Below are 17852 nucleotides of genomic sequence, written 5' to 3'. Positions count from 1 at the left end.
TTTTTTTAAACTCTGAAATTGTATCCGCCCATCTAAACACAAAATCAGGGAGAAAGTCATCAGTCTTTAGTTAAGCAAAGCGTCTAAAGACCGACTTGTGAGTCTAGTTACATATATACAATAGGCAGGGCTTTCAATAGGACCTTTACTTTAGTAGAGTATTTTCCCAGTGTGGCATTAGTACTTAGATCTGAATACTTCTCCTTGGTTGGTCTTGTGTCTTGTAGCATTTTGTTTAAATGTGTGTGGGAGTACAGATTATTTATCTCTATTCGGCCGGTGAGCGTTTAATGCTTAACCTGCTGACACTGGCATTAATTCATACCTGGCATTTAGATTATTTATGTTGTTGGCTTCTAAGTATTGTTGTATTTTCATTGATGCAGCAGTAGCTGTGTTTCGAGTAAAGCGGTACAAGCATATTTTTTATAGTCTAAAAAGGTTGATGTGCCAGATACATATTGGCCAACACCTTAATTGCACTGGCACTGATTATCACTGCCACAGTGTGTATGGACAGGACATCACCGCTCTGTGCTTTCTGGCACCCTGTCGTCATGTTAGATGTGCTGATGACTACACATTCGCCTCAGTGATGCAGAATGTCAGCTTTAAACATTTGTTTTAATATCAGCCTGTTTGCAGGTACTTGAAAAGCCCTCGTTTGTGTCCTCTTCCTTTCTCCTCCCTCTGTTTCCCCTCTTCACCTTCAGTGAAGCTGCACTCCATAATCTGATGAGCTGAGCTGTCGTTAATGTATTAGAAAAACAAAAAAAACTTGATACGGCATATTAATTCCCACGGCTGAATCACGTATCAAAGGATATGATTCATTTTTAATTTTGCTTTGCAGCAGTTTCCTCACAACAGACGCAGCAGCAGACAGACGGAGAGCAAAACAAAAACACAAACAGCCGCTTGGGAGGTGAGAAGCAGTGCAATGGAGGGGACACAGCGGGAGGTGTCAGGGGGGCGAGGTACAGTTATAATGAGAGGTTTGTGTGTGTGTGTGTGTGTGCGCGCACGTGTGTTTTGTGCTATACATCATTGCACCGCTGCCTGTTGTGATTGCCTGACCCCGGGTTTCGGCACATTACCACCTTAACAGCTTTGTGGCTGGATTTATTCGACGGGTGCACGCATAGGGCGCAAACGCACACACGTGCACCCCAGACTCACACACACACATGTTTACACACGGAGCCACTGCTCTTTCTCGCTCACAGCTGGGTGAAAGTGTCTCGCTGTCAAATGTATGCAGGTTGAGAATGAATTTTAAAAATGCGAAAAACAATTTCACCAGGGCTCATCCAGTCTGAGCAGAAACACAGAGTGTGTTTGTCTCTCACAGGTGCAATATCCAGAATCATGACATCATATTTCACAGTCGGGGTCTCAGACTCAGTGTAGGTTTTTGGTCATTTACATTTAAGGCAATTATTCAGGTCGTTTGATGGTTATTTTATTCAGAGCAGCTCACAACCAGCTCGACGAGAAGTTTCTGTTTCTCTTTTTTTGTGGTATTTCATTACCACCATCTTCTTTTCTGTTTGTCTCAGTAAGTTCATGACATTCAGTCATACAACATGAGCTGAGTGTAGGTATTGTTTTAATGAAACAATTTCAGCTCTGTTTGTTTGGTCTATTTGCTCCCACTCATGTCTTTGCACTGACTTTGTGTACAAAGCACAGCCTCTGAAATGTGTGTTTAACCTGATCACATGCAATGGTAATAAATCAAAGAAATTAAGCCTCATTAACAAAAAATAAAATGAACAATTACAGTATTTGCCTTCTCTTTAGCCCTTACCCTTCCATTTATCACACAGTGGGTCTCATACAGGAAGCGTTATACGAACAAATTTCCTCTTATTTTTGCTCATATCCACGATTTGTTCTTATTTTGTTAGCTTGGATTCATCAGTATCTTCTTATTTTTGCTCTTCTCTTAGGTAAAAAGAAAATTTCGCGAGAGTACTCTCACCAAGAGAAGAGAAAAACATCTGGGACCAGTCGCACAAAACTCCACAAGTTTTCCGCTCAAGTATGACACTTAAGGCTTCATTTCTCCTTAGTTGAGAGACTTACACAGATGCACAGAATCCCTTAGACAGTTTCCTTAGGTAAGGAAAAACATTAATTCACTTACTCTGTTGAAAGAGATTTTACAGCGGTAAAAGTTTCCATGATTGTTTGTTTGCTTGGACTCACGCTTGTGACACCTGTTATCGTCTCACAAAGTTGGCTTATTGTTAGACAGTAAAAAACTGACTCAATACTGAACCAATTTTAGAACGAGTTGTACCTATGAATCATACGCACACATACACATGGGGAAATAGAGCCCAGGTTGAAAAATACCGAAGTTATCCTTTAAGTTGTCAGAGAAAAGGGTGAGCACAGGTGCAGGTGATGGGCCACAAGCCCTCCTCTGACATGTCAAACAACATCGGAAACATGATTTGGAACGTGTAACATGTTGTATTTCAGTGTTTCAGCTGGAGAGGAAGAGACCTCTTTGGATAATTTGGCTCCTGGTAAAACACCTCCTGAACGTCTGGATCAGAAAAAAGGTTGAAAACTGATACGTCACAAATGTTTCGCCATTGCTGGGTTCTTGATTTTCCTTTAACGCCAGTATTGACACTATGGTCAATAACATTTACTTTGTTAAAGTTTGCTGCTGAGGTAATCTTCTTCATCTCTCCAATTCTGGGGCATGTGCCAGAGCACCTGCCCTTATGTAGTGTTAAGGGGCTACTCATTCAGCACACCTGGGTAAATGCAGATTTAGATGGTTGAGAAGGTTTGATGCATCTGGAGTTGACTTCTCTTATTTTTTCTCTTAACAGAAAATTAAGAGAAACTGAATAGAGTGTTGCTGCATAATTCTCAACGCATACAATGTTGTGGTCTGACATTCTGGCTGAACAAATGTGACCTACCAGGCATGAATACACATTTCTCACTGCTAGTCTACCCCATCTGAATACCACCCGCACAATATCTTCCCCACAGTATCTCAGGGAGACCTGTTTTTCTTCAGACCCACAGTACACATTTTCTGTAAGCAGTGACCAGGATGAAATTTTCCAACAACTGCTCAGAAAACCCCTCCAAGCACCTTGAAATAGAGTTCCCAATACAAATGAACCCGCCGACACCCCAGCAGTTTAAACAACACCAGCCCAGCTCCGTTCTAACAGAAGTCGAGAGTCGTCCAAAGGTTTTAAAAAAGCCCTCAAGAGTGAAAATGTCTTTAAAGCAAGTTTTGAAAGACTCGCTCAGACAATGATTATCCATGCAGCCTGGCAACAAAGCTAACCAGCCATCCACAGCTCTCAATGGCAAATCAGCAGAATTACAACAGCTAAGCCCTTCACTCATCAGCACCTCCTCCTCTCTTGTGTAACTTTCTCCCCTCCTCCTTCTATCCCTCCCTCCCCCGTACTCCAGCGGACTGTCCTTTAATGGGCTCCTTTAACACTGAGTTCTGGTGGTCAGCTCTGTCCTCATTGTCTCTGTTCCCCCAACATCACCCTCTGCCATCTCTCTTTTTATTTCTCACAGTCTCATTTCCTTTATGGTCGTCACTGACCCTTTTCATATCCTTTCCTACAAGTAACAGACACTGTCTTGGGACTAAGCCATAGGAACACTGAGGAAGTTTAAACCATTTAATCCAACATGCAACAAGTCCTGATGCCAAAAGTCAGTGCGACAATAAATATAGAGTTCCTTTATTTAAGTTAAAGTGGCCATACCATAATGTAACAGCACTCCTTCACAGCTGAAAGTTCTGCATTCAAGAATACAAAGCCTTTATCAGCAAAAAGTGCTGAGCATTAAACATAAACTGCAGCAGAATGATCCCTGCAGGTGTGTTGTATTATAATATTGGATTAGTATTACTGATTCATGACTGAGCAAACAGCATTTCAATATTTTAGATAGTCAAGATGGAGCTAATTTAAATACTGTTGAAGGCTTTGCTTAATGTATCACATTTTAAAATCTCATTATATGTTTTGTAATTAAAATCTTGACCTTAGTGGTATGAAATTGAAAAACTCAAGTAAAGTACAAGTACCTCAAAGCTGCTACCTTCAAGCAGCACTGAAATGACAAATCTAATCTGCTGTTTCAGTATGGTTAAGGTCTGGTCAGGTAAAGGTCAGGGTAGTCTCGCTTACCAGACCTTTCTCAAGAAAAGAAAGGTCTGGCTGGGCCGACTCTCACTTTAAGATTGGAGGAAAAAACGCCCCGGCTGCTTGTATTTCTTTCAACCAATCACAATCGTTCTGGGCGGTGCCACAGCAACGGTGTGCTTGCAAAAATATTGCCGGGGGGAAACAGGTTTTGGTGTAACATGCCCACGAAAATATCACCTACAGGATGCGAACCATGGCAGAAAAATGGCTACATCCCCGCAAGATCAAACACCGCAAAAGTTAGTAAAGGACGTGTTGAAAACTGCAACCGGAGGTGGTAGGGCGGGACTTCAGCGGGGGGGCTCGTTCCGCCCAATGAGAGGCTGATCTATGCAGTGAACTTCCGCCTACTCAGACTAGGGTCAGAGTAAGGGACTATTGACAGGATGAGAGTTAAAGAGGCAATAGATAGCATCTTTTCCTAAATATATCATTATGATAATAATGTGGGTTGCACAGGGTAGTGGCCACAGTAAAATCAGACTACCAGCGTTTACATAGGTTACTTGGTGGCTTTGCAATAAGCTTCTGCCACTGGTGCCGAAATTTCGCGGGAAAAAAAATCTGCTTTACGGCAGGAAACCCGTCATGTATTGTGAAATTGGTCGGTCAGCCAATCAGGGACTGGAGCTGGTCCTTATGAGGAGTTGGGTATGAGATAGTTGAGTCACAAGTACAATGGCAGATGGACAAAGTTTGGAGACAAGTGTCTGAGGAGGCAAAGAAGAGCAAAAAGGAGAGTGATAAAAGAAGAGGAAAAACAAGAGTAAACCTCAGTCAGGCGTTCAAGAGATGGAGGGAGCTCCGTGACCAAAGAGGCTTCAAAACCCATGTCCAGCTAGCTTTCTTTCTAATGGATCAGTAAGTAACACGGCTAAATGTTAGCTAGACCAGAGAGGACTGTACTGTACTGGCTGCTAGTTCATTCCTAGCTGGCCAGCATCGCAAATCGCCGCAACCAGGGAGCGGGTAGCGAGTGTTGGTCGGCTGACATCCTGGTTGCCATTCTACGGCAGCCCTCGGACAGTGATACCCCCCTCCCTTCCTTCTGTTCTCTTCTCACGGAGGCAGCTATCCACGCACATCGCCCAGCTAAGTTACGCCCAGCTAAGTGAACACTGGACTTTGTTTCCCATTCAATTTGAGCTCCAACCGGCCGCATGGTTTCCATACGGTAGCGTTTATTCTAGAATGGGGACTGTTTACATGTGCATATTGGTATAATTCCACTGTGTCTACTGGTGTTTGTACTGATACTGTGCATACTGGTATCTGTTGCCTCTTTAAAGTCAAATACTTTAATAACCATCCACCCCAGCTACCATTATAGTAACATAGTACAGTTCTGGGTGTGCAATGGGACATTTAGAGCAAAGAAAAATATTTTTTGCAAGCACATAAATGATATTTTTAGAGAAATTATTATCCTCAAAGAACAATTTAACTCAAGGACACAAAAATCGAAAGCAAACAAAATGAATGCATTTGCTTTTATCTCCCTAAACACAACAATGACGTCTCTTACCAAGTTTTATCCATTTCCTCTCTCCTAGTGTAACAATGTTTATTTTGTACTAACATTTTCAGTGTTCGCCCCAATAAGTACTGTTACTGTTATTATTGATTGTAAGAAGAAGAAGACAGAAAAATAGTATTTTCTGAATTCTCTTCAAGTGTGTAATGAGATGAAATATCTTAACCATTATATTGCTTATCTGATGATGAAGACAGACAGTGTCATACGTTGTATGCACGAGCCAACATGTAAAGACTAAGGGCTCTAGTTTCCCGGCGCGGCACAGGGTGGCGAACCACGCGCAGAGCTAGTTTCGAGCAGCGCAACCCGAGGCGCGCTCAGTTTGGTAGTTTGGCAGACCGAGGTGCGCTGAGATGGGTGTGGTGGCGCAGCAGGGGGAGGTGTCGACAGATCCAGCTTGGCGCAGTGACAGTTTCATGCCAAAAGGCTTCGCCAAAGGTGCACTAAAAGCTCGCCATCTGAAACCAGGTCTACTGTCAGCGCAGGGGGAGCGCAGACGGTTTAAGTCGAAGTTGGCTGACCGGCGGACAGTGCGCACACGTCACCAAAACCTCACAGGCAGGTTTCCGGAATATCAGGCACATTAACGATGCAATAAATACCCAAAAAAACACTATTCAATGCAACTATCTGCAATCAGCACATAAATGTGTCTCTATATCGACTGTCCCGTCACATCTGATGTCAGATCAAAGGGGATTGGCACCGTTTGGCACGTTTGGCACGCGTAATGGAAACCCAACCTGATTTGATTAACACAGCTGCAAACTAATGAGTTCACATCCCTCTCAGCCAACCACAAACAGCCACAGCATCAGATAGGGAGTATATATTCAGCATCTGTCATCTTAGAAAAGTCAAAAGAAAAGAAACAGAGTGAGACTGCGAGAGAGAAAGAGAGAGCGCGCGCGCACGAGAGAAACGCAACATTGATTTACAATTGTGGTGACCTCCTCCCAGGCTACCTTTGCATCATCAGCCCGTGGAGGTCTGCTCGCAGTTCCGTATATTCGGACACTGCGAGCTTGGACCTCCCGGACCAAAACATCAGTTTCCTCCTGGGAGAAGTTTGGCCGTCTGACGCTGCTGCTCTCTTCTGCCATGGCGAATTGAGTAAACTCTCATTACGCCTTCGCGCGGCGCATTTAAGGGCGAGGAGAGGGGCTCAATTGATTGGTGTGATGTGTGTAAAACCCACTCCACGCCTTCTCTCCTCCCTCTTTCCGACTTGCGCAGGTAGGAGGGACGGAGGTGGGAAAGAGGAGTAGCTGCGCCAGCGCGCACGGTGTGCAAAATCCGCCTGGCCACACCCAGTTGGCAAAGCGCAGGTGCGCCCTAAGCCCTAAGGTTCCATCCCAATACTCACACTTCCCCTCAAAATTGGCCCTGACCCTAGTTTTTGCGCATTCCTGCGAAGGGCTAAGGTGTCCCAAACTTTAGGGAAGTGCTTTCAGCCCTTAAAATCACCACTTAATTTGAAGGGCCGTGTGATGCATACTTACGAACCCATCTCAACTGAGGGGAAGATTTCCCAGGTTGCATTGTGAAACTATCCAGCCAGGCGCGTTTTCCAGGAAGATGGCAGCCTCCATGAGAAAGCCATCACACAATTGTAAGTACTATTTTTGCAAATAAGCATGCAAAAATTCCGAAATATGTCGGCATGTGTTATGTTTGTTGAGTTAGAATATGAATGCTTGAAAATGGCTAATTCACGATGTAGCCGACATGAATATCTACAGAGTTCTCGGTGCAAGAAGCCTACGCTGACGATACACGTGACGTAGGTGAACACGTCTGTTACTCTAATTTGCATGACGTGGCGTCCCAATTCGTAGGTAAAATTCCCTAACCCTCAACACTACCCCTTCATCATTGAGGGGAATCTATCTGGCGAGTGCACTTGAAACCAAGGGGTAAGGTTAAGGGAAGAGAATTGGGATTGGCCCTTAATGTGGCCAATAATAATGGAACGAGACTGCTTCTTGAACCTTCCAGCCAAATGTTTGTAAATGTTGGTGTGCATACTGCGTTAATAGGAAATCTTCTATATCAATATATGTGCAGGCTCTCTGTCTCAGAAAATGGTATCATCCAGGCCTTGGTCAACACTGAACCCCAGGTTTTCATCCAGACTGTGGGGCCACTTGCTCTTGCTTTAGGTTAAGTCTTCCTCTGATCTCAAGTACTGCCTCCTAGTCACACATGTCCCCTTGGCTCCCCTCTGCAGGTTTATAATTGACATGAAGTCACATGACAACATGCCCCATTGGCTGAAATGCATGTTTATAAATATGATTGGTTGTCTTTTATTGTTTTAACCTTTTAAAAATGTTTTGATCCATACCCATCTTATTTAACTGTGCTTTGTAATGTGTGTTATGGTGACCCTGATGAAGGCTACCAGCCAACACGCGTTGGTCTGACAATAAAGTTGTTCAAGCAATCGGAAGACTGTGGGTCATTTCTGAATTGCAAACAGCGGTAAAACTGGAGACAAATATATTGCTTTGATTGTTCAAATAAAATTGTTCTCCAGAATTCACAGAAGGAAGCGTGCATCTACCGCTAGCTCACTTAGCACCACTCAGCTAGCCAACGTTACAGCTCAGCCGAGGAGGACGCCGTTAACGTTCACATCTCGCGCTGTCTGATCCAGGAGTAGATGCATGCTTCAAAAGAAAATAGTTCCTACATCAAACTGCTCACAACAAGGTCTGTGGATTATCTTGAGTAACCGGGTCATGATTTCTGCAAAGAGACATTGCTGTTGAGTTTTTCAGATGTGATTTTTTTGACGGTTTGAGCACCACAAGCTATGTCCATTAAATTTCATTATACTGGAGAGAAGGCAGACATCTCTACGGCTGATATCTCCAACACTCTGCAACTCACACCAAAACAATCTAGACTGAAAAGAAGCACTACAGATTAGAAGAAAAATATCTATTTCTGCTTTTGTGGTGAACTGTCCCCTTTAAAGATCACTTCTCTTATTCTATTCTTCTTATTTCCACTCGGGGAGGATGGGACTGATTCCATCCAGGAAGGTCAAAGTGAACGGTCAAGCGAGCAGAGTTTCAGTGTCTTGCTCCAGGACGCTTCAGCGGGATGGACGCTTGCCAACATCTGTCCTGCTGATTGGAGGCATACACATGTCACTTCTGAGAAACTTCAAGACAAAAGCTGGATTTCCTTTGACAGTCTGACCTGCATGTGGCGCAGGCGGCCAACCAGATTTCAGAAACATCTCCCAAACGACCCCTTGACTCAAGTATAAAGCTTCACACATAATTGTTTGATTCAGGGGAGAAAATGTGCCAAGAGCTGCCAGCTTTCATTGTGTTCTGGGTGGCTCAGCGCAGTCTAACACTAATGAGTGCTGATGTCCACTGCTATCCTCCTCTTCCTCCTCCTCCTCATCCTCATCCTCCTCTTCTCATCCTCCCCTGGAAGGTTGAGAGGAGATCCGGTAATGACAGGATTTTAAAGGAGCCCCCATGGCCTGACTCTTAACACCCGATAGGCTGGCCGGTCACACCCAGCACACACACTGTCTCCCTCTCTTCCTCTCCCTCCCCCTCACACACACACACAACAAAAACACACACCCCTGTTCTCTGCACTAGAATTAGCCGTTGGCAGCACTCCAGTCAGATCCGCTCAATATTCCACCCTTCCAAAAACCACCCTCTCTCTTCTCATTGTTCACTGGAGGCCGCACATTGCCACAGTCATAGTTGTGTCACAGCAATCAATCAGCCATCAATGTGAAACGGCTACACCGATACAGAGAAAACACAACACGACTGCACTGTAATCCCCCCCAGACTCCTCCCTAACTGTCCCCTGACATCTCTCCTCTGGAGTCTCCATCCTGCTGCCTGACCTCCATCTGCTCCTCACTCTCTCCATCTCCTTCTCCATCACTATGTCCGTCGCTCCCTCATGGTTGCGTACAGACATCACACCCGTTATCACCTCTCTGTGATTCAGGCACTTGATTCATTACCCAGCTGGTGACCTTCTCACACATACAGAAATTCGCAGACAGACACACAAGCCCGGCATTCACACATGCAGGCATTTACACTCACACACGATCGCGCACATGCATGAACACTGCTATGATACGACTGAATATGCAGATAAGATGATAATTTCAGATTTCTTCTATCCGCTTTGTATGCAACTAACAGTGTTGAGGCTGTTCTCATGCACTGGTCGTACTTATGCCTACGAAAAGTAAAGTGCTAGAATTGGTATTTAACCCACGTAATTCATTTCATTTACTGGTTTATTTAAAACAGGGACAGTCTGTGATATTTCACCAGATGTAGCACACATTTCATCTGTTGTCCCAAGGCATGGACATGCTGCACATGTAACAATATATATTCCACATAACATCAGTAAGTACACACACCTGTAGGACAGTGCATAAACAACATTAGAGGCATTATCACACAACATGACTGACTGTCTTTCAGCCATCTTTTAACATTAGTTTTAAACTGCATGGTGGTGCAGTGGTTAGCATTGTTGCCTCACAGCAAGACCTGTTCTCCCTGTGTCAGCATGGGTTTCCTTCAGGTGCTCCAGCTTCCTCCCACAGTCCAAAGACATACAGGTTAATTGGTGACTCTAAATTGTCCGTAGGTGTGAATGTGAGTGTGAATGGTTGTCTGTCTCTATGTGTCAGCCCTGTGATAGTCTGGTGACCTGTCCAGGGTGAACCCTGCCTCTCACCCAGTGTCAGCTGGGATAGGCTCCAGCCCCCCCGCAACCGCTATAAGGATAAGCAGTTACGGAAAATTAAAGAATGAATGAGTAAAACTAATACTGTCATACTGTGGTAATTTGCACCAGGAGGCTGTGATCACGTGACCTATGTGCCGCCGGGAGCAAAGACAGTCAGGTAAAGCAGCACATAGAGCCAACTGGTGACCTTCAGTTTGCCAGCCAGCCAGCTGAAAAAAAATCAAAGATGGTTGCAAAACAGAAAGATGTACCAAGACGTTTATAATTTTTATTTAAGATACCGGTCCTTGGGAAATATTCCATACAGTTCTTATCAAAAATGGGATACAGGATAGACTTCCCTATACCATGGAAACTATACCATGGTTTTTAGTTTGATATATAAAACCTGGCTCCTAGAAAAATGCTAATATATGGGGTATTAGAGAGAGTCAGACGAATGCCAGTTTTGTGGTTCAGAGCCTGAGTCAACGGTCCATCTGTTTTAGTTTTGTCTTATTGTATCTGCATTTTGGGATGAGGTTCAAAAGATGTGCTCAAAAATGACTTTACACCTGGAGCTGGATCGCTTCTCTGTGATGTTGGGGGATGTCACAGTGACAAAGACCTATACTGTTCATTTAATTATATTATTAGGGAATAGGTTTATTTATAAGGCAACTGGAGCAGAATCTTTAAATATCTATAGATTTCAGGGCTTCCTTAAACACCAGATTATTTTGGACGGATATTATACAATTAAGGTTATTTAGATAGATGGGAAAAGTCAATTGAAACTGAGGGGTGGTGAGAGAACTTCAGGAAGTAAGTTAAGTAAATAAGCACGCAAGAACACAAATGTCTGAGTCAGCTGGATTGGACATTAAATGGATTTTATCCTGCCAGCTCACCAGTAAAACATCTGTGATGTCAGACTAAGCCCATGTGCAAATAGAGCGGGTCATTTTCCAGAGAATTTCCAGCGAGCGAGTTGGTACATTTATGACATTTTTATTATGCGACTGCGCAAAACAGGAAGACTACAAACATCAGAGGGTGAAGAAGAAGGATGACTTACACAAAGACACCAATGAAAATATCAAACTGGAGAGATGATAGGGTTCAGGAACATCTGTCGGTAAGGGTTGTCGCCAGAATTGTCATTTAAGACTCTGTTGGTCACGATCAAATTATGAACCAGCTATGTAAACAAAACACAACGATTTCCGCAGTGTATTTTTTGTATCATGTCCTGCCTCCTGCAAACTCCACCCTAGCGCCACCCCTCGCCTCAACCAAATGCAATATTTCCACTACATGAGAAAGCTTCTGACCCGGACAATCTCCTGTTGTGTGCTACATGTGAGAATGGGCAACTCCACAGTAACTGAATTCATCCAAAAATTTATCCAGAACCCTAAAGTTAATTCACAAAAGCTGCAGAACTCCGTATTCGTCAGCTCCACACCGCAGTCTTTAGCTCTCACCAGCCATTAGCGGCACACGTAACAAAATGTTAAGCTCTGTGATTGGATGATTCTTGCCTTCTACCTTCAACTCTGTATCTTCCTGCCAATCCAAGCCCTCGAAGAACTCATCCAACTCCCATACTACCTGAGCCATGAGCGCCCAAAAAGGCCCTTCGCATTTTGCAAGTCTTTATTCTACCCAATCTTCCCAAAAGTTTACAAGTTGGTCTGAAATGTAAAGCTGAAAAATATAGTAAAGTAAGTTATCTGTTGTTCTAAAAATATGATTTTCAAAGATTTTAAAGAAACGTATAGAAACAGACATTAACTGGAAAGCTTCTGCTATATATCGTTAAATGAGCCAAGTAAGCTCTTAGGCAACAAGGACTCTTTTTCTCTCATCCATCCATCCATCCATCCATCCATCCATACCTGGAGTTGGTCATGTCCGTCTGTCCTCCCTGACTCTTCTCCAGCCCGAGCTTGGTGAAAATCCCAACCAACACCATGATGGCCACCACTCCACAGATAATATACACGATCATGTGGGTCCGATCCTTGTCCGGCTCCTCCTGGACCTCCGTGACGGGTGCTGCCGGCCGCCCGGTGTTTGCCCAGACGGGCGTGTCATAGTTGGAACACGAAGTCTGGTCCAAACTGTGGATTTTGAACTGACAGCAGAAGCGGTAGAAGCAGGAGCCGCAACAGAACAGGTAGATACCTGCGTTACAGTTAAAGGGCGGGTCCCACTGACCCATGACATCATAGTAACCCCAGCAACGGTTACCGCTAGTTGGAGCTGTTTTGTCCTCCACGTCTGGCGTGGGTGTTGCCAGCGCGGCCTCTGGTACCATAGAAGGCTGCGCTGTCTGGTTGTTGGGAGACACCTGGGCTAAAGCCTGACCTGACGGCCAGGAGTTCAGTCCGCCCAGAGAGGTCAAACTCAGGAGGATGGCCAGCGACAAGCTAACCAAAAGTGGGTGCACGGAGGTGGCCATCTTGGACTTACTCCAGTACGTTGTGGTGGCTCAGTGCTGATGTGTAATTTTAAATGATAGTAAAGCTCCTCGGTTTAAAAGCAACAAAGAAATAGAGAGCTGAGTATCCTCTTTGTCCAGAGCTTTAAATTACAGTCACTGAATGAATCTCTGAGGTATTAGAAATCATTGAGATAACAGCTTTGATAAATAGAGTGCGGCCAGCCTATATATGCATGCCTGGAAGAAAAATAAAGAGCATTCACTTAGCGTTGTGGGAGTTATTACTGCACGCCGTTAAAGAAGGTTAAATTGTCGTCAAGGGGCCGAGGAACAAGTGAGTGAAAGAAATCAATCTCACATCTCAACAGGAGTGAATGAGTCCCTCGTGAGCAGGCACTCACACGCACAGACACATCCCTGGCAGTTTACTGTGTGTGTGTTTATCAGAGCAGATAAATATTCCAAAATTTAGGAAGTGTCACCTCTCACAAAGCCATATATCATCAGCAGACAGCAGAGGCGGCTGTAGACAAATCCAAATCCAGTGGCTTGGAGGGAATCTAGTTTAGGAGGGCGTGTTACCTACGAATGAACTTGCCTCTGGCATTTCCTGCAATAAGCTCCCCTGCTGATGGGATGAATAATCCGTGAAAAGTGAGAACTCTTGGTTCCTGACGGCGCTCGCAGGGAAAAAAAAGAAGGCAGATTCCTCTCAAACTGGAAGATAGTCACGGGCTCCCACATGAAAGGCTTCTCACTTCAGAGATGGACTCATATTCCTGAGTGGATAACAACTCTAATGCTCAACGCTGGAGTCAGATCAGTTGTGATGTCCTGGAAAAACTCTGACCAGAGTGCAGTGCTTTCCTCTGGAGTCGCCTCCACTTCTCCCTCTCAGATCTTTAACTTGCATCTATCATCTTCCTGCTCTCAGTGTCACTGTTCAAAAGAAGCTTTTTTATTTTTGTGGTGGGCATCTTTTCACTGCCACCTTTCTCCACTTTGCTGAACGTGACTTCCTTTCTTGAGGTGTGTAGATCCAGTCTTTGTGAGTTAAACACTGAGCTTTTATTTTGGAAGGATTGTGTAGGATTCCTACTTCCAGCCCAACAGGTAACAGCAGCTGTGCGATATTCTTTAAAACATTACTCCAGGCTCTCGTCAAGCTGAAATCCTTTGATGATTACAGTCCAAAAGCTCCTGCACCTGAGGCGTGTTTTCCCTCACGCACACTCACACACACTCACGCACGCACACACACACTCACACACACACACTCACACACACACAGCTCAAATCCCCCTGGTGAGAGTGCTCTGTCAGTGTCAGTCTGTAGCTTTTAAGCGACACACACAAGGAGTCCAATGGCTCTTTGTTCTCGGCGTGCGCAGGGCTCCTGTTGCTGCTGCTGCTGCTGCTGCTGCTCTGTGCACTCTCCACTGGAACCCCTCCTCTCCGTGGATCCCAGGGTCTCTAACAGACCCAGGACACCAGCTGGGTGCTCTGTCTGTCAGCCCGCTCAGTCCTGCCCTACAAGTGCTAAGGGGAGAGGAAAGAGAGAGGGGAGGGGGGGGCTGATGTTGTGATACTGGATCTCTGAATGTCTTAGCGTTGCTGCATCCAAGAGAAGCTGTAAAAAGAGATGCTGGGATGACTTGACCAGAGTGGAGTGTCCCACATAACTGATCGTGGCTTTGATGCTTTTGTCTCTCCTTCCTTTGCTCAGGTTTTGATTATCTTTACACCCTGATCTTAATCTCCTTCTATCCTCTCTTTGATATTTTTGCCTTCTTTCTCTCCTCTCACAACTCACCTCACCCTCTCCTCTCAGCCCGAGCCGGGCTGCACGGGTCTGTCGTCGCTGAGGAAATATCAGCGTGGGGTCAGAGAGCCCGCGGACTGCCCTCTGCACTTTCAGTGTTCAGTGTGCAAGCCTCACCGGAATAATACTCCCCCAGCCCATTCGGACGACAGAGACAAGTGGAGATGCGACAGCCACACAGGCGTGTGGCAATGAGGGCAGATCAAAAAAAGAAAAAGAAAAAATCCTGTTTTCAAAAGAAGCCCCCTTGGAAATATAGGACTGTCTGCAGCAGCAGCTTTTTCAACTCACTTGCCTTTTTTTCCATTTGCATCAATGTATTTTTTTGTCCTTTTTTCCCCCTTTTGAGCAAAAAATTGACAAAAAAACCCTCAAAGCATTAATATGCAACAGTTTTAAAGCAAGTGCTGCATATTAGCTCCCAATTTCTTTCATGCAATGGATTTTTTGCTGTCAATTCAGTCCTTGTCCGGCTGCAGCTTCTTTGAAAACAGGCATAATTTGATATATATGTATAGGAATTTTATATATATATCATATGTATGTGTTTTCACTGGTGCTCTGCTTGTGGGATGCTCCAAACAGAAGTGGGAAGAGAAAGGAGAATTTTTTTATTCCATCCTCTCCTTTTGTTGTTGCCTCTTCATCAGTGTGTATTCCCTTATTTCCTCGCCGCCTCAGTGCGTCTGTATCCCGTCCGCTGGTGATGCTCGCGCTGCTGCTACTGCTGCTGTTCTCTGCCAGGACTGGATGACAATGTCTAACACACACACACACACACACACACACTCTCTCACACACACTCCTCCCTCTCCAACTCACTCCTCCCTCTCTTGCTCACTCCTCCTCTCTCTCTCTCACACATACACACACACACACTTGTGTCTTTTGTGCGTAAATGAGCGCAGCTCTCGCCTGCTGACTCTCCCTTTCACTCTGCTCCTCTCTGTCTCATTATGTGTCACTGACACTCTTCTCCCAGTTTTGTTTTTCTTTTTGGCTCCTGAACTCACTCTTTCCCCCTTTCATGTTCCCCCAGTTCCTGTCATCTGTTCTTTTATCATCCATTCATCTCTGCTCACCTCCTGTCTCTCTAACCTTTGCAGTTGGCGTGTGCACGTGTGATGCATCCGTGTGTGTTTGTGCCTGTGCGTAATGACTGCGCTGACACCGTCTTTGCGGGAGCATGCCTGGAACATGTGTGGTGCTGCAGTCTATAAGGGCTGATTTAGGGAAAAGGACGGAGAGCGATGGACGGAGGGAAGGAGAGGAGGAAGCGAGAGTGAGATAAACAGAGAGGAAGAGGGGAGGCAGGAAGAGAGAGGGAGGGGAGGGGAGAAGAGGACAGCGGAGCGGCTGCCAAAGCGAGGGCTTGACAGAGAGGAGCAGGGGAGGGAAAGAGGAGAGGAATTATCTCAAGGAAGGGAGGGGGGATTAAAAAACATGGGGGACGCAACTGGAATAGGAACTGACAGAGGGATAGTGGGAGGGAGTGGGGGAGAGATATAGATGGGAAGGGAGTGCAGACAGGTAGCAGAAAAAAAGGAGAGCTATCTCAAAGGAAAGTGACATATTAGACTTGGATGGAGAGAAGAGGGAATAGTATTCAGAGAGAATTCAGGAGAGACTGTTAGAAAATTCCCCGGAAATCGACTGAAGAGAGACGGAGAAGCAAAATGTTATAAATTTTGAATCATCTCTGATATAATGTTGAATGTGAACTAGATTTTGAAGAGTAGTTCCTTTGGGTCCGACCATGAACCAGGCAAACCTCATCAGAAAACACAGTAGGAGAAAAAAAAACCACTGCTTAATATTTCATTCTGTTTTTAAGTGGCTAACATTATATTCATCTTAAATATTCATTCTTCAAACTTTTTACATAAAAGCTTAAAGGCTTTCTTTAATTTCCCTGTCACCCGCTCCTTTTTATCTTTTTATCTCTCCACACACTCTCCACACACTCTCGTGCATTTCAGCCACTCTGTCCTTTTTTTGTTGTTGTTGTTTGTTGTTTGTTTTTGTTGCAACTACCCCCAGCTCATCTTCGCTCGCTGTTTGTACTCTGTCCAACCCTCTCGGCCTAAATTCGCTTAAAATCTTTGGCAGAGTGCATCAGGAGTTATGTCAAGAAACACACACACACAAACATACATACACACTCCCATGACTTCACACTACAGTTCTGTGATGTGCCACAAACCAGCTAATCCTCCTCCTCCCCACAGCCTGACGGTAAAGTGTCCTCAGCACATTTTCGCTAATGGAAAGCAGGTCATTAATTTGGAAATAAGAATCAAAGTTGTGGTGAATAAAGGTTGGTTTGCCGCCATCCCAAACGCGGGGCGCAGAGAGAGTGGGAGCGAAGGGTGTTAGCTGAGGATCAGGATGGAAAGGAAAGAAGGGTGAGATGGATGGAGAGGAGGAATCCTCGGGGAGAGATGGAGGGCAGAGAGTAGAGATTGAACGGGAGATCTGTCTTAAATCATTTCTCTTTCTCTCCCTCTCTGCTTGGCTGTGATCTAATGGCACATTTTCCACTCTGTTTCTGTCGCGTTCTCTCTTGCTTTCTTCTCTCCTGCACATCTCAGGCAGTCACAGGCGAAGATTTCAGAGGGAACGTCCCCATCAATATTTAGAGCATGTGAATTTGACACCCTCCAATAGAAACAGAAAAGTAGCAGAAGACCTTCACTTTTACTGAATTAAAGAAATGTATACCATAAATTAATGCAGAATATGCAAAAATTGGAGCATAAAAAAAGTAAGAGAGTGATGCTCAAAATTTTCTGGCAGGGAACCCCAAACCCCCAGTTACTAACAAAACTTAGGCCCTTGCATGTAGCAGTAGTTTCATATACCAACATGTTGTCACTCTGACCACGTTTGGTCATGGATTTTCCACATCCAGATACGACGAAAGCAGACGTTGCGCTAGACTTTTTCGTCGCCAGTCATTTTGACCGACAGGGTCATAAAAATCCGGTCATAATCTATTTTTACCGGTCATTTTAATTTTTGTTTTTAAATGATAATAAAGATATTCAAAGACATTTAGTTTTCATTCGTTCGTTTTTAATAAATCCAACAAGC

At 44.7% G+C, this 17852-nt stretch overlaps 2 protein-coding genes across 3 annotated transcripts in view; one reads left to right on the top strand and one right to left on the bottom strand.

Annotated features, from left to right (window-relative positions):
* The window catches only part of desi1a (desumoylating isopeptidase 1a), a 357862-nt gene that overhangs the window by 226255 nt on the left and 113755 nt on the right, over nt 1–17852 (top strand). The gene's annotated exons all lie outside the window — the stretch shown is intronic.
* Nucleotides 1–17852, bottom strand: part of LOC126406175 (uncharacterized) — a 246424-nt gene that overhangs the window by 161705 nt on the left and 66867 nt on the right. The window contains exon 3 of the mRNA XM_050070351.1: nt 12390–12961. Coding sequence (XP_049926308.1) covers nt 12390–12961 — 572 coding nt within the window. The remainder of the gene's footprint in view (nt 1–12389; nt 12962–17852) is intronic.

The sequence above is a fragment of the Epinephelus moara genome, chromosome 18 (assembly GCF_006386435.1).
Source record: "Epinephelus moara isolate mb chromosome 18, YSFRI_EMoa_1.0, whole genome shotgun sequence".
NCBI lineage: Eukaryota > Metazoa > Chordata > Actinopteri > Perciformes > Serranidae > Epinephelus > Epinephelus moara.
This window is presented reverse-complemented; position numbering and strand designations above follow the sequence as displayed.